Genomic DNA, 24,388 nt, shown 5'->3' with positions numbered 1-24,388 from the left:
ATGGGATATATGAATCAATACCCGATGTGTAATGCAACAGCGAAGCAACATGGGCGATATAGATGATGCATGAATGAAAAATACCACAACAACAAATGGCGTGATCGTAACAAGGTGGTGGCACAAAGGTTTTACAACAAAGAAATCGTGAATTGGTGCTCGAAATATTGCGTCATCGGCAATTTACGGCGTTGTAAAGTCAGTACTGTTCATATATTGAGGGGTGGGACGGAACTAGGGGAATTGAAAAAGTTGGTGCGTTGCACGGACCCAATGCTTCGCGACTTCATGTTAGGATGGTGGTTGTGATGATGATACTGATGGTGGTGGTGGTGGACGGGCCCGTGAGTTTTGCGTTTCAACATCTTCATCTCGCGGCGAGACTCTTTGCGAGTTTTGTGAGGAGGCTGTTGATTGTGGGAAGGTTGATTATGTGGCACATGGGTAGGGGTGCGGTCGCCGTCGCGGACGGGAAGAAGTACAGGAGATATGACAACCGATCGGTTTTTGCGGGGAGTTGCCTTTGGAGGCGGTCCCTTATCGTGCCAGAGCATGGTACTGAGAGGACTACTTTTCATGACATTACTGTAGGACAGCACATCAGATGTGGCGGTCTTTGGAGGTTCGGATGCCCAGCCAGGAGACGAGGGGATGTCATTGGATGATGCTGCTGACTCGCGAGTTAGACGGAAAGTACCGACAGGAACTCGGTCCCAACGACTTAGGCTCTGTAAATGACGGTGGAGTTCACCTTCACTCGCTGTACCATTCCCTAGTGACATCTCTGGTTCAGAGTCAAGATAGGACGAGTCTAGCACATCGTCGAGTTCAATTGGCTCTGCGAGTGAGGGCTCAGGGGTGGTATGTGACGAGGGTTCATCGGACGAAGAAGGAGGGGGCAAGGCGGAAGACGGGGTGAAAATGGTGAGTCGGGATGTACGACCGCGAACGTCCATGATCTGAAATGCAAAGTTAATAGGACAACAAATCGTATCATGTAAAATACATACGCTACTGAAACTTCCACCGCTGCTAGAATCAATGCGTCTGCGTCTCTGAGTGAGGCGAGGAAAAGGAGACGGAACATCTTTATTCGACCCAGTGAGAATGGCCATCTTCTGTGTGGCATCACTGGCTTGCTTAAAGTGTCCCATAATAGGAACACCGCATTGAGATATTCTCCGAATGGAACGAGATGCGTTTCCTTCGCCGCTGTCCGTCTGAGAGTGGTCCGAGTCATCGCAGAAGACCTTCCTGGCGAGAATGTCGGCAGGTCGAGGGGACTCACGGTGGTGCGACGTGGTTGATCGGCGATTGTGAGGAGCTGGCGAGACTGTAGGACTGACGGTAAATGATGGATTGATGGAAGACACACTTGTAGGCCAACGGAAGAGCCTCATGGCGCGCGACGTTGGTAAGCCGCTGGCATCAACAAGTTCCTCTTCTGTAGTCTCACCATCACTGGTACCAATCACGGACTCAACCTCCTCATCGTCACCATCGCCACCACCGATTCCCATTTCTGAACCCATCTCCACATCGCTGTCTTGGCTGATGGATGCAGTATCCGAAGCTAACAGTTGGGCAGCGGTGGCTTCAAAGGCAAGATCCAAAACGCCTTGGCCATCGCCACAGCCATTGGTAAAGACAATCTGGCCATCCCATCCTTCCGTCATCTCAAGGTCCGTACTACGCTGCAGGCTGCTAATGCTACTTATCATAGCATCGGCCTGGGTGTCTTGAGGTTCAACAGGCTCATCTCCTGACGAGCTGTCATCGGAGTTGGTATCAGAAAGATTGTCGAAAAAGATATCAGCGTCGAAGCTCGACTCTTCATCGTCCGACCAACCAGTCGCGAGTCCGGTGTAGATGACGCTAGGGGCCTGACCATCTGTCTCGTCATCTTCCTCCTCATCACACAGTCCTTCGTCCTCGTCCTCGTCCTCATCCTCTGTATGATCATCACTGTCACCATCCATGTCGACATCACTGAGACCGACACTTTTTTTGCGCGGGCGAATGACCCAATTATTATTATTATTATTATGCGCATCCTTGCGCCGATGAGGCTCGTCGCCTAAAAGCTCGCGACGAACGCGTGCTTTGTCATGACGTCTCTGTTCTGCAAGAATGTAGCTCTCTTCCTCTGCCTCCAGGGAGGAATCAGAGTCGAAACTTGATGATTCGCTGCCCGAGTCAGAGGAATCGGATGCTGACGACGGCGACAAATCTGAAGCAGCAACAAAAGTCGGGAAATGACCAGACTCAATATCATCGTCGTCTAGATCATCAGTACTGTGATCGCCATGATCAGAAGCAGACCCGTCACTGATTAAGGCCTGCTTCTTCTTCTTCTTCTTCTTCGAACCCGAGACCTTGTTTGGGATTGTGCCTTGGGCCTTAGTGTTTTGGGGAGGCCTCGAGGACTTAAAATTTGTCCTCGGCTGTTTAGCACTCGTGATATTGGAGCGCGGTCCTTTTAATGCACCTGGTTTGTGTGCACGAAGAGATTGCGATGGGAGATGTGATTGTGACTGTGGCAACGTGTTGGCCTCGTTGCCGCGAATTTGCCGGTCTACTGCCGCAGTCCTGGACGGGTTTCGCGCATCGACGATGCTCATTGATGGACGGCCTTTGCGCTTGTAACTTGTGGAATCTTGGGTCGTGTGATGACCATGGCCAGTGGTGCTTGACGAAGCAAGACGCTGTGCCTGTCCAAGGGTAGATATGGCTCCTGATCCAGTGGTGTTGGATGCTGCAGTGGATACTCCATCTGCGCGAGATTTTTTGTTTTGGGGTGTCAGTAAGCGTGCTCTGTTCTGCATACCTGCTGGGACGGTGAATTTGATTTTTAGCGATGGCATTACGGGAACGTGAGCGGTGGAGGATGGAGCAACAACAGAACGCGCAAATCCATTGCTTGCGATCGGTGCAGGTGGGGGGCGCGGTTTGTTGTCGCAGGTGCAATCTCCATCGCACACTGGACATATGTCGCTGTCGTCCTCGTCGTCTGGAGAGAGGGCATTTACGGCGGCGCCTGCGGAATGGATGAGGGAAGGAGACATTGCTGGGGGCGATTGTTTTTGATAATCTAAGATGATATATGAGTAAATGTACGTATAAATGAGAGACAGGGAGAGGACAATAGGAGATAAAATGATGATCCACTTGGACTACCCTTGACATATTCACAGAAGCAAATGGAAAAATAAAATAATGCAAATACGGAATATTCCCGAGAAGACACGCGCATAAAGCAAGTAGCAATCAGACTAGCCATGGGTCGGGCTATCGTATTACATGTAAAGAGATCAGTATCGAGTATCGACAAGCGATAGCTTTGTCGCGTGACAAAATCTTGGCTCAAAACAACAAGTCCGGATCCGAAATGAGAAAGAAGAAGTACTCACTGGAGACACGATTTCTGTGCATCTTTTGACTGCAAATAACATGGATAAGATATAGACTCCAGATTGGCTGTTCTCTGCAGCTTGTTCGTTGTCAATACTGGCAGCGGCGAAAGGCCACTTTACAATGTCGCTGGTGACGGTGGTGAAGAAAGAAGAAATATTATGCTCGATAATTTTGGCCTATCAAACCGCCAGTCCCACGGGCGCGTCCGTAACGATTACATAACAACAACTCATATTGAAAATGACAACCGTGCCGGGCCTTGTCCAGCTGATCATTTTCATTCATGCAGCGTGAGTTCGTGGGTGTGGATTTCAACAAAAAGAGACTGAAAATTTTAACGTGACAGGCATCTCTCTCGCGGAACAGATCGCTCAGCTTCAGGATGCTGCACCAGTGGGCAAGGGCTTCGTCATGGTCGTTCATCATTCACTCTGACTCTGCCATTTGTAGATTTTGACCCAGAAGATGAGGTCACAACCCATGATCCGGAAGATAATGATCTTGCAGATGATACCAGCGGTGCGCGCGATCACTACATTGACGTCGGGTAAGTTTCGCCTTCCATTTTGCTCCGGTCCGTATCTTCAAGTCCTCGTTAGGCCCTCTGGGCTACGCAAACTGCAAGACAGCATAGCTGACCCAAAATATGATGGCATAACAACATCCCGAAAGCAATTGATGAAATCTGACGCCAGCGACTATGGCAGTGATGACGATGAGGAGGAAGAGGAGACTGGGAGCGAATTGGAGCGCGACGAAGACGAGGAAGAATCAAATAAGAAAGTCCCATCTTCTCAGAGCGAACTGGAGGGCGAACCAGATGCCTCAACGTTGATTCCTACAACATTTGCGGCCAAAAGCACGACGCCATATGAAGATCCAAAGCACACTGAGAATCTTTCTTCGAGATTGCGCAAAACGCGTGACGAGGACTGCAAAAAAGGGAAGGCCGTTTCGAAACAAATTGTGCGATTAATTGTGCTTTTTATCTTGCTTTTCTGACTGCGTTTGAAGGCATTGTGGGACTCGCTACTTGACGCACGTATCCATCTGCAGAAAGCTGTTGCTGCAGGAAATCGGCTCCCACCGGTTAGCCTGCCGATTAATTTCTTGATACTTCCTCCTCACCTCCACGCAGCTTGCAGATTACGACGATGTCCAGCCATCATTAGTAAATATGCTGGCAGAGGCACAGCTTCTGTCCGATGAATTGTTTCGCTTGCAAGAGGCACGTTTAATGAATCGCCACCACCCTGTTCCCCCTTATCAACGTTTATTCGCTTTTCACAGGGCTTACTATCTACCAATGAGGCGATCACTCCTCCGTCTCGGAAACGGCGTAAAGTTGGCGATGTGAGATCTGTAAAAGATTATGCTTCAGAATTTCGGGAAGCCACACAGGCAGCAGCTTCTGTGGAGCATATGTATCTTCGTTTGCTTTTCGATCACTTCATACTGGCTAATGAACACTGGAAGTTTCCATCCTTATCTCGTCCAGACTCTGAATAAGTGGTCAACCAAAATTCAGGCCGTTGCCCCGTCTGTTCTGCTGCCTTCGAATCGCAATGCATTCTCAAAGTCATCGCAAGCATTGAAGTCCGCTTCTCAACTTGTTGATGAAACGCTGGCGGATCACGATAAGGTTTTGCAACGGACAAGAGTCTACCGGGGTAAAGAATCTCGATTAGGGGTTGATGAAAGTAACGGAGGTGACGAGGAGGTTAAAAATGATTTAGAGGTGTTTGACGATACAGATTTTTATCATCAACTGCTACGAGACATCATTGATACTCGCGGTAACGGAGGCAGAGGCAACGAGGATTGGATGGAAGTCCAAAAACAGAAAAAGGCCAAGAAGCATGTCGATACCAAAGCCAGCAAAGGTCGCAAGTTACGGTGGGTAAATCTATTGGGTTTCTGCTACAAGATGCTCATCTCTCACAGATATGAGGTGCACGAAAAAATTCAAAACTTTATGGTTCCAATCACAACGCAAGGCAGCTGGCATGAGGAACAAATTGATGAATTATTTGCTTCATTACTCGGAATAGGATTCGAGAATTCTACGCAAAGTACAGACGATAGGATGGATGAAGATGCTTCGATGCGAGAACAGATTGATGCCGCACTGAAAAGCGGCTTTAGAGTCTTTGGGTAGTCCACCATGTAACTAGTTCCCTGCGTCCTGCCCTTCCGAGCATTTGCCACATTTTAAGTTCTAAAAAAGTGGCGCATACGTATGAGGCCAATATATGAGGCACATGCCAAATATAGACGCTCGATGACAAGTGGTGTTCTCAGTGGACAATCACAGCCCAAAACGCAGTTGTTAAGCATTCATTGAACAAACTTTCTTAACATTTTACAGCTTGCAACATCTTCTTGCACAGATAGTCTACATCAGAGACTTTCTCGGGGTCGGCTGTGCTCTAGCTAGTTCGAATTGGACCTGCAGAACTGTACCTCACAAAGCTCCTCAACTGACTCGAGGATACACACAGTTGGAACATTGATATGGACAATTTTGAGGACGAGAACCCGTTCGAGACCGATATCGATCGTGTACCTTCCGAAACATCATCCACATCGAAGGTGAACATATCTGCGCCTTCTTCTCCCCGCCATCCCGCTCGAGTGCTCTCATCGACAAGCCCAACACTAAGTCGTCCATTTCCTTCCTCTGGAACCAACAGGCACCCGCAGTCAACATACAAGAATGACTTTTGTTGTGGGCGAGATCAGTGGTTGCACTCTGGGGAGGACCTCGAGATTCTTGTGCGTCGCTCTTTCAGTCGTCTAGACGAACTTGCTAATAAGGAGATAAGATAACGGATGCGCAGAAGACGTCATTGAACTCGAACACGCCCTACATTACCTACGTTATTCGTGCAGGTGTAAGTGCAACCCACTTCTCAATTGGATGCACCCCTCCTAACCTTACGATATAGAATGCTGAAGCAAGACATCGGTACTCGGAGTTCGAGTCTTTGAGGTCAAGCCTCATAAAGTTGTATCCGACTATCATTATTCCACCAATTCCATCAAAGCAAACTATTGGTGACTATGCCACGAAGCAAGCAAAGGCCAAGGAAGATGCCGCGATGATCGCACGCCGGAAGCGAATGTTACAGACTTTCTTGAATCGCATCGCTCGGCACCCTATCTTGTCCAACGAGCATGTATTCCATCGTTTTCTCGATGGCGAGGTATCTTGGGTCTGTGGAGTTCATTTCAACCTCCTAGCACCTGATTAACTGTTGCTGAATAGACGGAAGTACTGCACTCTGCTCCTTTGTCCCTCCTTCCGAAGAACATTCTCAAAGCACCCTCACATAACCCGACAGATCAGAGCGCTGCTTCTGCTTACGCTGCCCTTCCAAGTCCTTCAGCAACACACCCATTGAGACACCCTGATCAGCGGTCTGTGGACTCTGAGATATTCACCAACAAATTTGCAAATCATCTCAGTGGACCGATGGAGAAGGTTACTCGGAGGACCTTGAAGCGATGGTCAGGTGCGACCGGCGTTATAAATTGTACAACTGAACTATCAATGACCTTTTTTAATGTTAGAGAATGCTCAAGATTACTCCGAACTTGGCGCTGCTCTCAACGGATACAGTTTGAACGAAAGTGGAGCACTGGCCGCTGCCATGGAAAAGACTGGACAAGCTGTTGACACGACATATATGTCAACAACTAGACTGGTGCGTCTGCCCTTTTCTGTTCAAAGTCACCCGTCTCACTCCTTCGTAGCTCCAGGAACTTGAACAGAACTTTTCTGAGCCTCTCCATGAGTACGCGCAATTCGCAGTGATCATCAAGAAATTGCTAGCCTATCGTCACCAAAAACACGTTCAATATGAGATGACCCAGGATGCGTTGGAAAACAAGCGCGAGCTGCTAGAAGAATATGAAAAGAGCGAACGAGAGGCAAAGAGGTTGGATGAAGCGTTATCCAAAGGTCGCGTTAATGGCCTGCGGTCGCCAGGCAGCCCTGCTGAGGGCTCGGAAGGTCAAAGTCAAACCCAAAACCAGCCTCAAGATGAGGCTGAGGAGCCGGGTTCAGCATACCTGCCTCCTCACCCGGGACCCAGTCCATATAAACGGCGAGCACCTGGTATGGGCTTTTTGAATGCTTTAAGTTACACGCTCCACGGGATGATGGACACTGATCCTGAAACGGCGCGCCGTAGTAGTATCAGCAAGACGCGGGAGACCATCTCACAGGTATATCTTTGCTATTTCCCCTGTCGCTCGTCATTAAACTAACTGCATTTTACCATAGCTGGAAGATGCGCTGCACCTCTCAGCACAGGATCTCAAGTACTCAAGTTCCACGATCCAGGCCGATTTAGACCGCTTTCAGCGTCAGAAAGTTGCCGATTTAAGGGAGATGACTATCAGCATGGCAAGAATCCACAGGGACTGGTGCAAAAAGGTAGGTTCTATTTTGACTGTTCCGGAATTTATCTTAATGGTTGCAGAACCTTGAGGCTTGGCAAGCGGCAAAGAAGGAGATCGAAAAAATTCCAGACCATCCGAATAAGAGACCTCTTTCCCCAGAACTACATCCCGTACCTGGCCCGTCGGGCTTACGGAGGGACTCGACTGCCACAGTCAACGGGCGGTGATAATGAGATATATGCACACGATATTATTACCGGTGTTCTTGGTCTTTTCTCTGGAACACCTTTGGGACGTTTCGCTCACGCTTTGACCGAGAATTTTTCTCGGGCGCATTTCCATTTTTTACACCGTCGAATATACTTTCTCGAATCATATTAAATGCTCTGGAATCTATATATTTCACCCCTGAATTTTCATGGAGCAGCTCCGCGAGTCTTCGCGAAAGAATTTCATTCAGTCGCTGGGATGAGCGCTTACCACCTTCATGCTTCCTACATAACATATTTCATGAACGCTGCTCGGCCCAGGGGTGGAAGTGATCTATGTAAGTCGCAACGACAAGATCTTGATATTATTAAAGTAAATATACTGCAGTCCAATGATGAGAAAAATCATACAGTAAGAGAATGCGGACGAAGAACATAATGTTTGGAGATGCTAAGTCAATGAAGGTAGTAGGAATGCAAAGAGAGTAACTGACGCTGTCAGGTAATAATAGTTAACAATTAGAAAGGGAATCGATATGAAGTAGGTATACGTGGTCGAAAGTCACAGAAAGCCCTTGAAGGCAATATCGCATACATATATCTAATGTGTCTCATTGAACGGTCGTCAAAACATGTGTTGTACAATGACACGTGGTATTCATTCAAGCCGTCAACGCAATGACGGGTGGTGTATTTGGTGCTGATTGCGAAGCCGAAGAGGAATTAGAAGCTGCAATACAATCTTCGGTCGGTTTGCGGCGAATGCGTTTGTGCTGCCCGCGACGAGATTCTGTGGGATACTCGCATTTCATTCGACGTCGTGCACATTGGCTGAAGAAGTAGTCAGAAAGAGGAAATTAGCACATCATGACAGCGCTTACTTGCAGGTCTGGTCTGGGCTATGGGCAGGGGGTCTGCCACAGGCTATCTTTCTTTCTCTGCAGAATAAACAAGCAAGGGCTTGCTTCTTCTGCTCACCAGTCTTCCTCGAGGCACTAACTTTCATGACAGGCTCTACTGGCGCTGACCACGTTGCAGGGACACTTGAAATGGTTTGAGAATGGCGGGTGATCTCCTCGGAGCGATGGGGCCTCTTGTTGGCCTGATGGGCCGCCGGCCGCCCTTCCTCACGTAATAGTAGCAGATCTGGTGAAAGCGACTGTCTAAAAGGGCGAGCGGGGGACCGCAGAAGTCCTTGTGACTCGCTGCTGTGCGATGAACCCTGAGGAAGGCGACGTTCACGCACAACTCTATTTTGAGAAGGAACGATCATATGAGGCTGAGGAAGGTATCTTGAATCTTGGACGGATGCACGAGCGTCAAGTTGCTAAAATTTCGATCGTCAGATCTTCAATTGTGGTTGGCGAGTAACAAGCGCTGGTACCTGATCAACAAAGACCTCCTCATTCATGGCTTCCGATGAGCGTTTTCTGGTAGGAACAAGATTGCTGTTTTGCATAGGGCTCTGACGGGGGGTCGCGGGACCACTCAAGGTAGAGGATGTGTTGCTAGTGCGTGAAGTAGATCCTCCAAACAGCGACGACGCGCTTGCGAGAAAATCATCGCTGAGACGCGCGATTGTTGCTCGGTACTCTGACGACTGGGCAGCTGCGACATGGGTGGAGCTATTTCTGACGTCTTGTGCCCAGCTTGGGGGATACGACGGTCTTCTGTCAGCAGAATATGTCGGGATGCTGGGATACGCTGCTGCATCATGGAAATCAGTCGACGTCTGGGTTAAATCCGGATGAGTTGATCGTTCGATAACAAGCGACGGTTTTACTGTACTTACTGGACATGACGAATCTGACGATACAGGATGGATAGAGGAAGAGGTGAAGTTGTCAAAAGTTTGGGGATGATATTCATGAACAGGCGTCTGAATTAATTGTTGTTCTCCCTGCAGGTCCGTCATCGCAAGCATCATGTTGTCGGGAATGTAATACGAATAAGGTTGATAGGGTGTATAATCATAATGCGTAGAAATCGGGAGGCTTGTATCATAGTACTGGTCCCCATCGTGGTAGCAGTGCTCCATTGTAGAATAACGGTCGAAAGTGTTGTGGACGTGCGGAGACATAAGAGTTCACTTTGGACCAGAGAAGGCAAGTACAAAACGGAAGCAAATTTCTGACAATTGACGCCGCGGAAGAACTTTAGGCTAAATCAGTACCTGAGTGGAACCAGGGGGGAAAACTTTATGGTGAGGAAGTCTAACCGGAATCACTGCAACTTGGAAGATATATACCAATCCACTGGTCCACGATCATTATCTGCATGTAATTGTAGGCCACCCTAGCGCATTCTATACAGTAAATCCATAAGGCAAGTAGCACAACGCTTCGCGCTCGTATCAGGTAAGGAACGCGCAGATTTGGCGCAGATGCAATCAATAACAATGCATAACGAATCGACGGTGAAAATGAATAATTCACTTCCACCATCAGGCCATATCGGCATGGTGAAATTGTGTTTAGGGGCCTGTGTTCCACTAGCCAAGCCAGTTGTTGTCCTTCTCGCGGAGGCTCCGCTGGGCGTCCTTGATTGGCTGCCACAGGGGAAAAATGAAGAGTGACCAAAAGCGTCCATTATAACGACCTCGCGCCAACTGCTGGGCTTGAATCTAGACACGGTCTATGAGGAAGAAAATGACAATACACGCCTGAGGGTGCTGAAACTCATTCAGCGTCTGCGTTAGCAAAACACGATGTGAAAGGCGTCTCCGCGCGCTAGCAAAGGATTTCCATTCGAGGAATGCGACTCCTCGCTGGAGGCCGCTGTGTATTGTTGTACGAGGGGACGACCGCACTTCATCTACAAGACAGTCCACACAACGAGGAAAAGCGATGCATCACCCCTAGACCTTGAGAAGACCATGATGCGTGACCTCACGGGTTCCATCAAGGCTCTGCGGATCAAGTGTTGCAGAAAGGAGCCGGACACACAGCATTATCACTGAGGCTATTGGCAGCTCACCGCAAGGGCGAGTACTGCATTATTAGGGTGATTGCCGGCAGGCATGCGGCTCCACAAGATTTCGAGGAATCCAACTTGCATGCTAAGGTCCCCAAAACTAACAATGGTCGTCTTCGCCCATCCGTCAAGAATGGAAGCTGAAAGATGGCCGCGTGAACCGGAATCTCTTTAAGCCCTTAAAGGGGCACGAAGGCTGGCTCAACATCAACTTGCTTTCCCCTTCGCAAACTAGACCCGAGGTTCCTCGCACAGGTTGTGTGCACCACAACAACATCATTGCTATGGCACTTGTTAGTACCTATTAATGAGCGTCAGAAAACAAGTTAGATACCTACTTAGGCTTTGTTTAAACAATGAATACGTCCGCGTCGTGATGTAGCCACCATAGTTAGAGATCTGGACGCAGGGGATAAAAAAAATATTCGAAGTGAAAATTAAAGAAGATCAAAGAAGCATACTTAGTAACAAAAGCGGTCTGCTTTGCTTGCAGACAGGCGGGTAACGCCAGACAAATGGCAGGATGCTGAAAACTCATGTACACAAGTAAAGCAGCACGTAGACCTTGTGTGATGAAACAGGATTATGTGAAATCTGGATGAGATTTGCGCAGTTCTGTTGGACGCTGACCAGCCGTTGCGCCGTAGATTGATCTGAGCCGATTACTATGCGCCATTGCGGTGATGAAGAAGAAAGTTCCTTCGCATCGGAGGGGCATGGCACGAAATCTTGAGTTTCTATCTGTCACATTCTATCAAAGCACTCCTGCTAGTGGAGGATTGAGGTACGAACGTTATCTCCTTCGCTCCAGAGAATGTTCGCAGAATTAATGTTTCGGGCCTGCCTGCAGTAAGTTCAATGAACTCGGCCGGATAAGCTCAACTTCTATGACTCAATAAGTCTAACCCGATAAAAGCACTAGGTCATGGTGGCTGTGCAATTTTGCATTGAGTTCATCCCCACACTCGGTTAAGTAAATTCAGGTTCGAAACTTGAACTTTCTTCATGGCGTCATGGATACCCACTGTTGCTGCAGTCGGAATGGCCATTGGGCCCCCATTGGTTTATGTCGATCAAGCTGTGTCTATTGTTCGCAAAAAGTGCAGTTTTTTATGTTTCTTCTAATACACGGTTTGCTAACTCTTTACCCAGGGACTCTACAGGATTCTCTCGTGATGTCTGCGCCATTCTGTGAGCTCTCTGACATCACTCTGCTGCACCCTGCAGCACTGACATGATTCCACACCCTCTAACCCCTCCATTGTTTCACCGAAGACTAATTGCAAACATAACTCGATGTTTTTTCTGGTTGGGTGATCATTTCGAGCTTGCCCTGCTCGTGCAGTCCATTTTAATGATAATAGCGCAGGTATGTTGTATGTTGTGGCCTCACTGCATGTGACGAGCTTACTATCACATCAGCTGGCCTTGCTCTACATTTGCGTTCGATACCGCCCACGTGTGAGCCCTGAAAACTTCGGGGCGTCGTCCCGTCCCCTTTCGTTTTGGCAGTGGCATACATATGCTCAACATATTGAATTTCTTGCTGGGTTCATGTGAGCGTTACTCATAATTTCTGCTTCTTCTCATTCATTGAGCCGTTCAGTTTATGTTCAGCGATATTGTTCTTGATCTTTAGTCGATCGGACCTATACATTACGATACTAGGGTTTGTCGCCTTGGGACTGGAGAGCACACTGCCTATTCCGCAGTTGATCAGGTAATCGACACTAGACGTCCACACGTTTGACTGACATTCCCTCGTGCAGTAATTACAAACAGCGATCACTGTATGGCTTCCGTGCTTCAACTCTCCTTGGATGGGTGGGGGGCGACTCGTTCAAGTAAGTTCTTTCGATACATTGCCCTACTCCAGCGCCTTGATGTCGGGTCAGGACTGTGTATTTTTTTCTTCAGGGCTCACCCCTGCAGTTCAAGGTGTGTGCAGTGTTCCAACTATCAGTAGACTGTGGTAAGCGTCTTTGCACCCCACGAGTTACAACACGTCACTAAGCGCTTTTCAAAGCCATTATCCTGCAACGTCTTTACTATGGCAATGCAGCTCCACCGGCAACACTCGAAGAGGGGGATGATCTTGAGCAGGAAGCTTTGGCACTGTCAGAAGAATAGAATAGAATGTTAGTGAAATAAGATTTTATGTACTTACATGCCTTCCATGTGTCATATTTGTTGGTTTACCCGCAATTTGGTCATTTGCAAACGAGAGACAAACAAAGGTAAACTTTTGTTACCTTAGCTTCGCTAACCCAACACCCACGTCTCCTTCAACTGCCAGTGCCGCGTCCGGCTTTGAGTTCTGCGCTATGGCCGATATTTCGAAGCCCATTACATTTTGCGAGCATCTTCAACTCTCAAGTTTGGCCATACAGCCAAGTTCAATTGGATTTCAGGTACGCGCAGCCCATTTGGCACCGTTGTTAGCAGAAGATGCTCAATTATTCATGTGCGCTGGGCTTTATTATAATTTTGCAGGTGAGTGTCGTGTGTGCAGCTGTACTATAAACGAGATAACTGACCGCGTGGCCTCGCGTTTCATAGACATTGACCCTGGAGTCCGACCACTTCATTTGCGTACGAGAGAAGATTAATGAACAAAATCAAGTCGTTATCATCGACCTTGCGGATGCCAATAATGTCTTACGAAGACCGATAAGTGCAGACTCTGCCATTATGCACCCTCACAACAAAATTCTCGCTTTGAAGGGTATGGTTATGTGTGCATTACAATAGAGCGAATTGCTTAAAGCTCTCACTCTAGCTGCCCGAACGCTTCAGATTTTCAACATTGAAACGAAGCAAAAAGTCAAGTCACACGTCAACGCAGAAGATGTCGTGTTCTGGAAGTGGGTCTCGGACACCACCATCGGTATGGTCACCGACACGGCTGTGTACCACTGGAGCATCTCAGACCAGACTTCACCGCCTCAGAAAGTATTCGATCGGCATGCGACATTGACTGGGGCTCAAATTATCAACTACCGTGTGACTCCGGACGAGAAATGGCTAGTTCTCATCGGCATTACTGGCAATACGACAAATCCCTCGGCTTTCAAGGTCAAGGGTGCAATGCAGCTGTATAGTCGTGAACGAGGCGTCAGTCAACCTATTGAGGGGCATGCAGCTACTTTTGCGGAGCTGAAACTTGACGGGCACCAACACGTCACCAAATTGTTTGCGTTTGCAGTCAGGACAGCGACAGGTGCCAAGGTTTGTTTTCCTGTGACCGTGAAGCGTGCAGAATGTTCAACATTTTACTAGCTCCATGTCGTTGAAATCGACCACACAGCTCCTGATCCTCCCTTTGTGAAAAAGGCAGTAGATGTCTACTTCCCTCCAGAGGCTACTAACGATTTCCCGGTGGCAATGCAAGTGTCGAAGAAACATGGCATCGTTTTCCTGGTCACAAAATACGGTTTCATTCACCTGTATGATCTGGATAGCGGTGCATGTGTATACATGAACCGCATTTCTGGTGACACGATTTTCGTCACTGCTGAGCATGAAGCGTCGAATGGTATCATTGGTGTCAACAAGAAGGGTCAAGTTCTTTCGGTCAGCGTTGACGAGCAGACCATTATTCCGTACATTTTGACCACCCTCAATAACACGGAGCTTGCTTTCAAGCTTTCCAGTCGTGCAAATCTCCCTGGCGCTGACGACCTTTATATCAAGCAGTACCAGCAATTGTTCTCCAGTGGACAGTACGGCGAGGCCGCAAAAGTTGCTGCAAACTCTCCCAGGGTAGGTCTCAAATTGTCGATCATTATCGTTTTAATATATATTGCCACGTAGGGTATACTCCGGACTGCGCAAGTTATCGAGTCCTTCAAACAAGCCCCGGCGCCTGCTGGTGGCTTGTCGCCGATTTTGCAGTACTTCGGTATTTTACTGGAGAAGGGCGAGCTCAACCATTTCGAGTCCCTCGAACTCGCGCGCCCGGTGTTGCAGCAGGGAAGGAAGCAATTGCTTGAGAAGTGGCTTAAGGAGAACAAGGTGAGGTCATTCTTCCTTGTGTTTTTCTCTTACTCAAGTTTTCTTTGAAGCTCACATGCAGCGAGGAATTGGGGGACATTGTGCGGTTACATGACATGACACTGGCACTAAGTGTCTACCTACGAGCGAACGTTCCCAATAAGGTCATCGCTTGCTTCGCAGAGACTGGACAGACTGAGAAGATTGTCCTCTACTCGAAAAAAGTTGGTTACACCCCGGATTATATCTCTCTTTTACAGCATATCATGAGGACAAGTGCAGAAAAGGGCGCCGAGTTCGCAAGTCAGTTAGTCAATGACGAGAACGGGCCGCTCGTGGACATGGAAAGGGTAAGGCTACTTCCTATCTGTGTGATCGTCGGCTCTATATTTGTCATTCTCCTAGGTTGTCGACATTTTCATGTCACAGAATATGATTCAGCCTGCAACCTCGTTCCTTCTCGACGCATTGAAGGATAACAAACCTGAGCAAGGTCATCTGCAGACTCGCTTGCTCGAGATGAATCTCGTTCATGCTCCTCAAGTTGCCGATGCCATCCTCGGCAATGAGATGTTCACCAACTATGATAGACCCCGAATTGCCAATCTTTGCGAGAAGGCAGGCTTACTCCAACGAGTAAGTAAAGTTTGACCAAGCGCTGATCATGGCTCATTTATCTGTGGGAAGGCACTGGAACACTATGAAGACCTAGCGGACATCAAACGCGCTATTGTTCATACTAGCGGTCTACAGCCGGAGGTGAGCTTTCGATTTATTGCTGTCAATAGGAGGTGGGGCCTAATATTTCCAAAGTGGCTAGTGAACTACTTCAGTCGTCTAACAACAGAGCAGTCCATGGCATGCATGCAGGAGATGCTGCGCGTTAACATCCGGCAGAACTTGCAGGTTGTAATCCAGATCGCCACCAAGTACTCTGATATCTTGGGTCCTGTGAAGCTCATTGAGATGTTTGAATCGTTTAAGACATTTGAAGGTGATTTCCGTCGCATGTGACTAGAATGAATGGCTAATAAACGCTGATTATAATGCAGGCCTCTACTACTACCTTGGCTCCATCGTTAACCTCAGTGAGGATCCCGAGGTGCACTTCAAGTACATCCAGGCCGCTACTCGCACTGGTCAAATCCGTGAGGTGGAGCGAATCTGCAGAGAGAGCAACTACTACAACCCTGAGAAGGTCAAGAACTTCCTGAAAGAGGCAAAGCTCCCGGATCAACTCCCCCTTATCATTGTCTGTGACCGCTTCGACTTCGTGCACGACCTGGTTCTTTACCTGTATCAGAACGGACTCACAAAGTTCATTGAGGTGTATGTGCAGCGTGTTAACTCGGTCCGAACGCCCCAGGTTGTTGGGGGCTTGCTCGATGTGGATTGCGACGAGACAACCATCAAGGGTTTACTTGCCTCCGTCACTGGAAATTTCCCCATTGATGAGCTTGTGAATGAAGTTGAGCAACGCAACCGTTTGAAGCTTATTTTGCCTTGGCTGGAGGCTCGCGTTCAGTCCGGCAGCCAGGACCCAGCGGTCTTCAATGCCATGGCCAAGATTTTCATCGACAGCAACAACAACCCAGAAACATTCTTGAAGGAAAACAACGTGAGTCATGCTATCTCGCGAATGAATGAGCCGGCATGCTCACTTGCTGGTTCCATAGTTGTATGAGCCCCTGGTTGTCGGAAAGTTCTGCGAGGCCAGGGATCCTTACCTTGCCTATATCGCTTACGCAAAGGGCTTTTGTGATGATGAGCTTATTGGTATTACCAATGACAACTCGATGTTCAAGCAGCAGGCTCGGTATCTCGTGAGGCGTCGCCAGCCTGAGCTTTGGGCGCAGGTGCTTGTCCATGACAATATTCACCGCAGGGCTCTCATTGATCAGGTGAGATCAAATTAAACAAATTTGACTACGCATTCTTAGACACTCATCCGCTATTGAATAGATCGTCGCGACCGCACTCCCAGAGTGCACAGACCCTGATGATGTTTCAGTAACCGTAAAGGCATTCCTCTCGGCTGACCTCCCAATCGAGTTGATCGAGCTTCTTGAGAAAGTTGTCATCGAGCCCTCTCCGTTCAGCGACAATCGCAATCTCCAGAACCTGCTTCTCCTGACCTCAATCCGCGCAGACAAAGGGAAGGTCGTTGGCTACATCAACAAGCTCCAGAACTATGACGCTGGAGAGATAGCAAAGATTGCCACTGACCATGGATTGTATGAAGAGGCACTAACGATCTACAAGAAATACGATCAGCATGCAATGGCTATCAATGTTCTCGTCGAGCATATCGCCTCCATTGACCGTGGTTTAGACTATGCGAACAAGGCCAACAAGCCAGAAGTATGGAGCAGACTTGCCAAGGCTCAACTCGATGGTCTTCGCATCAAGGACGCCATTGGTGAGTTGTTTGCAATTTCTCGTGTGTGTATTGTCATTTATGTTCTTCTTCAGACTCGTATATCAAGGCTGAGGACCCCTCCAACTTCGCTGAGGTCATTGAAATTTCGAGTCACGCTGGAAAACATGATGATCTTGTCCGCTTCCTTCAAATGGCTCGCAAGACACTTCGCGAACCTAAGATTGACACCGAACTTGCGTATGCATACGCTAAGACTGACCGTCTCCATGACATGGAGGATTTCCTGGCTATGACTAATGTTGCTGATATCTTGGAGGTCGGGGAGAAGTGCTTCGAGGACGAACTGTACCAGGCTGCCAAATTACTGTTCACCAGTATTTCCAACTGGGCACGTCTTGCCACGACTCTCATTTACCTTGGCGAGAATCAAGCAGCTGTGGAAAGTGCCCGGAAAGCCGGGAACACTCAGTACGCTCATTCTTTCAAAGCATCAATCTTGAGCTGACCCCTACCTAAGGGTTTGGAAGCAAGTCCATGCTGCATGTATCGAGAAAGCTGAGTTCAGACTCGTCAGTGATTTTATATGTGAAGCTCGGTTGGTCGTCTCCTGACTATCGTCACAGGCGCAAATTTGTGGTTTGAACATCGTAGTCCACGCGGTGAGTTAGCATTCTAGTAACCATGTCCTACACTCACTATTAATTTAGGAAGAAGTAGCCGCCTTGCTCCGGTCTTATGAACGGTGTGGCTACTTTGATGAAGTTCTGTCCTTGCTTGAAGCTGCTCTGAGTTTGGAGCGAGCGCACGTAGGTGCTTTTCAAACATCTGGCATTTTCAACTCTGATCATTTGGACAGATGGGTATCTTCACCGAGTTGTCCATCCTATACAGCAAGTACAGGCCAGGCAAACGTAAGCATATTGTTCTCTCCGTAGCAGTATCTCATCTCCGTTTAATCAGTGATGGAACACCTCAAGCTTTTCGTCTCGAGAATCAACATCCCAAAGGCAGGTGTCATACACGTTATCTCGGCATGTGTCCTCAGACCTTATCTAGGTCATCAAAGCTACTGAAAAGGCTCATCTCTGGCCCGAGTTGGTTTTCCTGTATATCAAATACGACGAGTTTGTGCGTGTTCTTGTCCCCAACTTTATCGATGAATATTTATGGTTGTTCCAGGATAATGCAGCTTTGGCGATGATTGAACGTTCAGCTGATGCTTGGGAACACAACCAGTTCAAAGATGTTATTGTCCGGGCTGCCAATGTCGAAATGTGGGTTCTCGCAGATTTGACGATGCTTCTTGCTAGAACAAATTTCTAGATATTACAAGGCGCTCACATTCTATCTTCAAGAACAACCGACGCTTTTGACTGATCTTCTCACTGTCCTCATTCCCCGCATCGAACACGCGCGGGTTGTTCGTATGTTCCGCCAGATTGATCATGTTCCCTTGATTCGAGCATATCTCATTGCCGTCCAGCATGTGAGCCGCTTTGAGCTTGTTGTCTTCTCTATGTGAGAGCTGATTACTTGTGCAGCTGAATATCGAGACCGTGAACGATGCATACAACGACCTCCTCATAGAAGAAGAAGACTATAAAACGCTCCGGGATTCTATTGACAGTTTTGACAATTTCGACAATATTGGGCTTGCACGGCGTTTGGAGCAGCATGGTCTGCTGGAATTCAGGAGACTCGCGGCACATCTGTACAAGGTACACGATCATTTGAGTGTACAATGGTCTGAAACTTACTTTGCATTGAAGAAAAACTCTCGATGGGAAGAATCAATATCTCTCTCGAAGCACGATCAGTTGTACAAGGATGCTATCATCACTGCCGCCACCTCCACTTCAACGGACGTCGCTGAAGATCTGCTCTCTTACTTCGTTGATATCGGCAACAAAGAGTGCTTTGCTGCTATGCTATACGTTTGCTTCGACCTTCTTCGCCCAGATGTTGTGGAGGAGCTGTCATGGCAACATGGTCTTAATGACTTCTATATGCCATACAAAATTCAAGTATCAAGGACTATGCGCGAGAAGTTGGCTGCATTGGAGAAGGAGGTCAAGGAGCGCACCAAAAAAGAATCCGCCAAGGAGCAGCAAGAAGCTGAAGCCCCGATTATCAACCCTGCCAACCGTCTGATGATAACCAATGGGTAAGCAAGATCTTGACAAGTTCAATATATGCTTGATTTAATGCACGAGTCTTAGATATGTCGGTCAGCCGCCACCAATGCCAATGGCAAATGGTAATGGCATGGTTGGTATGATGCCTGTAAGTTTCCCCCGCGGACGCACTTAGAGTTCCGTATGACTGACCTGATACTACTCAGGCTATGACCGGCTTTGGATTCTGATTGTTTTTATGTGGACTATTACTCTCTACCATAGTACATGCCTGAGATTTGCTGTAATGAATTTTCTTCATTGTCGTAAAGCTGTCTGGTGCAAGTCTGCATAAGCATGTGAATTGCATGTGAATGTTGTCTATTTATTTATCTGTAAGTATATTTATTTTAGATTGTTTGTCCAATTTTATAACATGCTTTAAGGCCGATCCCGATCCAGCGAGGCTCCTTTTTTTACGACCAGCCCACGCAGTTCAAGTTTCAACTCTAGTGTGCACCAAGGACTATTTCTCAATGGTTACAACAAGATCGGCCACTCGTGTAGTCGGTAATGACTCCACAAGAGCAACGGTCTCAAATCCAGGAAGGCTTGTCCCTCAAGCTAGTACTAGTGACGAGGATTCAGAAGACCCTGATATTGCTCCGTGCCACGTCAAAAAAAGATCCAAGAAACGCGCAGGTCATCGCGTCAAAGCAAAGTTGAAGCGCCGTGGACGACTCGACCTAATGCCTACCATGAACTTGGATATTCTATATCATGTCAGGCTCAAGCCTACTAATTTTTAAGCAAGACTCACAGTGAGCTTATACAGATACTTAGCTTTCTTCTTCCAATGGACCTTTTGAATCTATCCCGAACCAGCAAGGACTTTCGGAATTTATTGCTGCAGCGATCATCCGCTTCTGCTTGGAAAACTGCCCGTCTCCAGGTTGATGGCCTTCCCGATTGTCCCCAAGACATGAGTGAACCACAGTATGCAAATCTTGCTTTTTACCCACATTGCCATGTGCGACGAGCTTCATCAAGGTGCTACAATCCTTACTCACCTGTACTATAGAATTGCGACAGGGTTGTCCGATCTGTTTTATGGTCACTTCGGGCACGATACTGCCCCAGATGCATCGGTGAAAAGTTGGTCATCTTAGTTCATGCTTGTCAACCCTTGTGTTTACGCTACATATAGCACTATTGATCAATGGAGCGCAGTGAGCCGCTTCCCATGGACGCTAAATTTCAATTCGTATGACTTACCTCATGCAATTATATACGGACCGGGTAGGCCTTGATTTATATCACTATCACATTCGTCTTCTTACAACGTTCAGGGCGACCAAAGCAGCTGTTTTCCAAGAAGGCATTCGATGAACTACGTGCCGAGTTCTCGAAGACGCCAGTGGACGAGATGGCAGCTTTGTTGCCTAAGAAGCAAAAGCATGCCGCTGAGGTTATGAAAGTAGGTCATTAAACTAGTTTTACTTGGTTTGTGCAATTACATCTTCGTTCCAGCATGCAGAGCAATGCCAGCAGTGGTCAGAGTCCGTCGCAAGTTCTCGCAAAGACGAACTTGACGCCATCAGACGCTCCCGCCAGGACGAGTATGTTAGCTACCACTTTTTTGTATGCTCCAGCCTTGACTGATGCGCAAACATAGTATCGTGAATCGCCTTACTGAAGCAGGCTACAAGCCTGAGTTGGACTATGTGAATAGATTCTGGTTGCAAGACCAACTGGGGACATCTTTCAAGGAACCAAAACCTCTTAATCAAAAATGTGAGTATGTCGTTGAATTGTTAGAACTAGGTATACATCTTCTTGCTACCAGCGTGGGATCGTATGCGCCCAGATTTGATTACAGCGCTCGATAATGTCAGGATGCGTCGCATAGAAGATAAAATTTACGGTCCTCGGCGCCAGATTCTGATGGATGAATACAACAAGTACCTCCAGGATCTCCCTCCCCCGAACGCAGCATTTGACCTGATGCCACACGCCGTCGACGTTGCAGATTTCGAGCCCTTTAGAGTTCTCATCATGTCACCTGAATCAGCAACAGTTACTGCGACTTCATTCGTCTCTGCTTTTCAGCAGCTGCCGAACTTTGTTTCCTCCTGGAGAGCCAAAATCGATCGCGAATTTTTAGACCTGATCCGTTGTCCAGAAAGCCAGGGTGATGTCGGAAAACAGCAGGATGCAGATTGTTTGCAGCTGGCAACTGCTGCATTCGTTGTGGAATCTGGCAGTGATCGTCGTCTACTTATGTATCCCGAGGTGCTCTCGTGGCCTGGATTTTTCGCCCCGGCACCTGTCACGCTGCATGACGAGATTTACCTTCTACAAGTGAAACAGTTTGGGTGTCGGATGTGGTCGGCCGTTAGACATTCTCCTCGGATCAGTGTTTTCGAGGGAACTGCAGCTATTGTTCAGGCCGCTAATCTCGACCCGAAGACTACGCGTCGAGAGCACATGGATGAACTGGATACTCGCTTTGCATGCGGAAAGTGTTCCACGCCAGGCAGAAAGGTGGTTATGACATGGGACATGGCGGTAAATGAAATTTACGCGATTTTTTTGTGGCCATACTCATTGGTTTCGTGACAGGTGATGCACAGCTATCGCCTGCACAGAGATCTGCAACCTGAAGAGATTAAGTGGGCAATGATAGAGGGTGACGAGTTGCAAAATGTCAAGGATTATGAGAAAGAAGCCAAATCTCCTGCGAAGGCAGATGCTATCGTGTATTGCGCCTTGTGTCAGCATCATGTGCGCGATGCCCTGTCACTTACTTCCATTCAGAACCATCTGGCTGAGATGTGAGTTTTTTCCTCGTTGCACATACATTCATGCTAACACTGTCGACAGCCATGGGATTCCCTCGAATGAGGTCGAACAGGGCACACACTACATTCCTGACCGCAATTCAACATCCGTGATCTCTATGGTTGTGGACAGCGACAGCAAGGTATCAAACCACGCCGACCATCGCTTAGTTCCGTCATACTCTAGTGGTGTAGAACTCCTATACTGGAAAAGTCACTTGGTCTAGTACATCATATCCGTCTTATACTCTTCAGGCACAATACTTGGTGTACAATATTGACTATGATCTGAATATACTATACTTTGTCGCCACTTTCTTGTGAAGCCTTGCAACAATCGGGTTCGCCACAGCAGCGCTGGGGAGCTGCACTAGGCTGCTGCATCATGATAACTCCGGGGATGGCTTGTTCATCTGCCTTTCGTCCCTCTTGTCCACAACAACAACTGCCATTGAATTTATCGTTGCTTGCCCACCTAATCATCTTGAAGCTCTCCCAACCAAAAAGCATAGTAATCACGATGGCAGTGGCAGAGTCAACCCACCACCCACCGCGCCAGACACGGTATACAAGGGAGCCGATCAACAACGCACCGCTAAACTGGATGCATGACAAAGTACAGAGTGCCTCGCCGTTCATCGTGCTGGAGTCTAGCGCCTTTGCAAGGTAGCGCTTCGGTACCCAGAACAAGAACATGATGAAGGCAGCACTCGCAGCGATGATGAGTGATGCGTTGGATGGACTGGGGTGGTCATGGGCGATGAGGGAGGCGATGGATGTACCCACAGCTGCTAGAGTCAGCATCGCGAGGAGAATCCCTATAGCCAATGTTGCAATTCTCTCTATCCTGTTGTGTGTCAGCAAATGAAGATGGTAGAAGGGCAATCATGCAAACCTCAGGTCTTTGCCCTTTCTGACTTCAGATCCATCGTCACCTTCTTCACCAGCTTTGAGTCCGTTCGTAAATCTCCAAACCACGAGTGAGGCTGAGAGCACTTCGATTATCGATTGAATGCCAAAGAAGATGAGAGAGTGCGAGGATGATTCTGCACCAAAGACCATGGAGATGACGCCTTCTGCGATATTGTAGAATAGGCTGGCGATGCTTATGGCGATGGCGCTTTGCTGCAGGAAGTGGCGTGAAACCATGGTGGTGTAAAGATCGATGTACGATTGATCAGTTTGCTTGTTCTTATGATAACGAAGGACACGCAGCAAATATCCCTCTCCAATAATGTCTCAGTGGCGTGAAACCATGGTAGTGTAAACATCGATGTATATTTGATTAGCTTGGTCGTTCTTATGATAACGAAGGATACGTAGCAAATATCCCTCTCAAATAATAATATGCCTCATGTCGCCAGCATTGAGATTACATGCGAACCTACACCAGGTGACCACATGTTTGTGACATGTTACGAAGAGTGATAATCTGGCTAGGTTCGTGTGATATCTGCACTGGTCCACTGCAGAGTCCAGACCATTGCTAGTTAAAAACATGTCGTGTGCGGTCAAGTAGACAGCAAGCCTCTTCCTAGACAGACTGGGACGCTATAAGAATTCTCGTTGGGACGGTAGGAGCTGATGTTTGCCTTCACACCTGATCCTGTATCCTTAAGTTTATGACTGTCACCGCCGAACTTAGAGCCAGAAGAATTTGGCTCAGGCAGCACACAATTAATCAATGGAGTGGGCTCTCTATCGGCGCATGAAAAGGGCTTATTGTGCATATGTGGAGATGGGGAACATTCAGCAGTATCTTCTGATTCATATCAGAATGATGTTTGGTACACATGACTTACCCTCTGCAGTGCCTCAGCCAATTTCTTGAGATAATTTCTGTTCCTCACGAGGTGGTTTCCCGCATGGGTTGAGGCGCCGTTATATGAGTGTAGACCTATTTCAAAAGTTTGGGCATGATGAGGACTGCCCATCGGAAGACAAGGAGCACTAGGTGACGATGCTATTATGTTCAACTGACATGTTGTGTTCGTGATGGTATCATAAAGTTGACGTTAAACGTGAAGCTCCGACGCGCCAAGGATTATTATGTAATAG

General features: G+C 47.9%; 8 protein-coding genes across 8 annotated transcripts; 5 read left to right on the top strand and 3 right to left on the bottom strand.

Annotated features, from left to right (window-relative positions):
• Position 1: 1 nt before the first annotated feature.
• On the bottom strand, positions 2-3,550 carry EDB93DRAFT_1142248 (uncharacterized protein). Its single transcript, XM_041449331.1, has 3 exons — positions 3,411-3,550; positions 1,011-3,091; positions 2-959 (listed from the first exon to the last, which is right to left on the bottom strand). Exons 1-3 carry the CDS (start codon positions 3,430-3,432, stop codon positions 210-212), a joined length of 2,853 nt encoding a protein of 950 aa, XP_041308248.1. The 5' UTR covers positions 3,433-3,550; the 3' UTR covers positions 2-209.
• A 76-nt stretch (positions 3,551-3,626) lies between these two features.
• Positions 3,627-5,706, top strand: EDB93DRAFT_1142240 (TRAUB-domain-containing protein). The gene is made up of 9 exons (XM_041449330.1): positions 3,627-3,704; positions 3,761-3,811; positions 3,865-3,961; positions 4,014-4,380; positions 4,429-4,503; positions 4,553-4,642; positions 4,705-4,838; positions 4,891-5,310; positions 5,359-5,706. The coding sequence occupies exons 1-9, from the start codon at positions 3,698-3,700 to the stop codon at positions 5,570-5,572; spliced, it is 1,455 nt and encodes a 484-aa protein (XP_041308247.1). The 5' UTR covers positions 3,627-3,697; the 3' UTR covers positions 5,573-5,706.
• A 222-nt stretch (positions 5,707-5,928) lies between these two features.
• EDB93DRAFT_1084403 (uncharacterized protein) lies at positions 5,929-8,048 on the top strand (the record flags this gene model as incomplete). The annotated part of the gene is made up of 8 exons (XM_041445831.1): positions 5,929-6,189; positions 6,240-6,308; positions 6,363-6,629; positions 6,683-6,929; positions 6,988-7,121; positions 7,171-7,644; positions 7,703-7,855; positions 7,902-8,048. 8 exons carry the CDS (start codon positions 5,929-5,931, stop codon positions 8,046-8,048), a joined length of 1,752 nt encoding a protein of 583 aa, XP_041308246.1.
• A 399-nt stretch (positions 8,049-8,447) lies between these two features.
• On the bottom strand, positions 8,448-10,217 carry EDB93DRAFT_339239 (uncharacterized protein). Its single transcript, XM_041456132.1, has 4 exons — positions 9,823-10,217; positions 9,415-9,762; positions 8,912-9,357; positions 8,448-8,861 (listed from the first exon to the last, which is right to left on the bottom strand). Exons 1-4 carry the CDS (start codon positions 10,108-10,110, stop codon positions 8,693-8,695), a joined length of 1,251 nt encoding a protein of 416 aa, XP_041308245.1. The 5' UTR covers positions 10,111-10,217; the 3' UTR covers positions 8,448-8,692.
• Positions 10,218-11,896: 1,679 nt separating this feature from the next.
• Positions 11,897-13,208, top strand: EDB93DRAFT_1142223 (uncharacterized protein). Its single transcript, XM_041449329.1, has 6 exons — positions 11,897-12,103; positions 12,156-12,372; positions 12,426-12,559; positions 12,610-12,847; positions 12,899-12,975; positions 13,030-13,208. The coding sequence occupies exons 2-4, from the start codon at positions 12,238-12,240 to the stop codon at positions 12,725-12,727; spliced, it is 387 nt and encodes a 128-aa protein (XP_041308244.1). The 5' UTR covers positions 11,897-12,103; positions 12,156-12,237; the 3' UTR covers positions 12,728-12,847; positions 12,899-12,975; positions 13,030-13,208.
• A 52-nt stretch (positions 13,209-13,260) lies between these two features.
• EDB93DRAFT_1142221 (uncharacterized protein) lies at positions 13,261-19,821 on the top strand. The gene is made up of 25 exons (XM_041449328.1): positions 13,261-13,414; positions 13,563-13,728; positions 13,783-14,231; positions 14,283-14,765; positions 14,817-15,017; positions 15,068-15,346; positions 15,402-15,632; positions 15,684-15,755; positions 15,810-15,990; positions 16,049-16,614; positions 16,673-16,897; positions 16,959-17,415; positions 17,469-17,844; positions 17,894-17,945; positions 18,000-18,035; positions 18,084-18,182; positions 18,233-18,287; positions 18,337-18,383; positions 18,433-18,504; positions 18,556-18,650; positions 18,700-18,862; positions 18,918-19,094; positions 19,146-19,540; positions 19,596-19,659; positions 19,718-19,821. The coding sequence occupies exons 1-25, from the start codon at positions 13,328-13,330 to the stop codon at positions 19,739-19,741; spliced, it is 5,052 nt and encodes a 1,683-aa protein (XP_041308243.1). The 5' UTR covers positions 13,261-13,327; the 3' UTR covers positions 19,742-19,821.
• A 205-nt stretch (positions 19,822-20,026) lies between these two features.
• On the top strand, positions 20,027-22,557 carry EDB93DRAFT_1249795 (uncharacterized protein; the record flags this gene model as incomplete). Its single annotated transcript, XM_041452914.1, has 10 exons — positions 20,027-20,272; positions 20,326-20,520; positions 20,572-20,645; positions 20,698-20,789; positions 20,840-20,967; positions 21,021-21,109; positions 21,166-21,284; positions 21,337-22,058; positions 22,113-22,324; positions 22,374-22,557. The coding sequence occupies 10 exons, from the start codon at positions 20,027-20,029 to the stop codon at positions 22,555-22,557; spliced, it is 2,061 nt and encodes a 686-aa protein (XP_041308242.1).
• EDB93DRAFT_339113 (uncharacterized protein) lies at positions 22,372-23,671 on the bottom strand. The gene is made up of 2 exons (XM_041456131.1): positions 23,226-23,671; positions 22,372-23,177 (listed from the first exon to the last, which is right to left on the bottom strand). Exons 1-2 carry the CDS (start codon positions 23,477-23,479, stop codon positions 22,628-22,630), a joined length of 804 nt encoding a protein of 267 aa, XP_041308241.1. The 5' UTR covers positions 23,480-23,671; the 3' UTR covers positions 22,372-22,627.
• Positions 23,672-24,388: the final 717 nt, after the last annotated feature.

The sequence above is a fragment of the Suillus bovinus genome, assembly GCF_016758785.1.
Source record: "Suillus bovinus strain UH-Sbo-P2 chromosome Unknown EDB93scaffold_23, whole genome shotgun sequence".
NCBI lineage: Eukaryota > Fungi > Basidiomycota > Agaricomycetes > Boletales > Suillaceae > Suillus > Suillus bovinus.
This window is presented reverse-complemented; position numbering and strand designations above follow the sequence as displayed.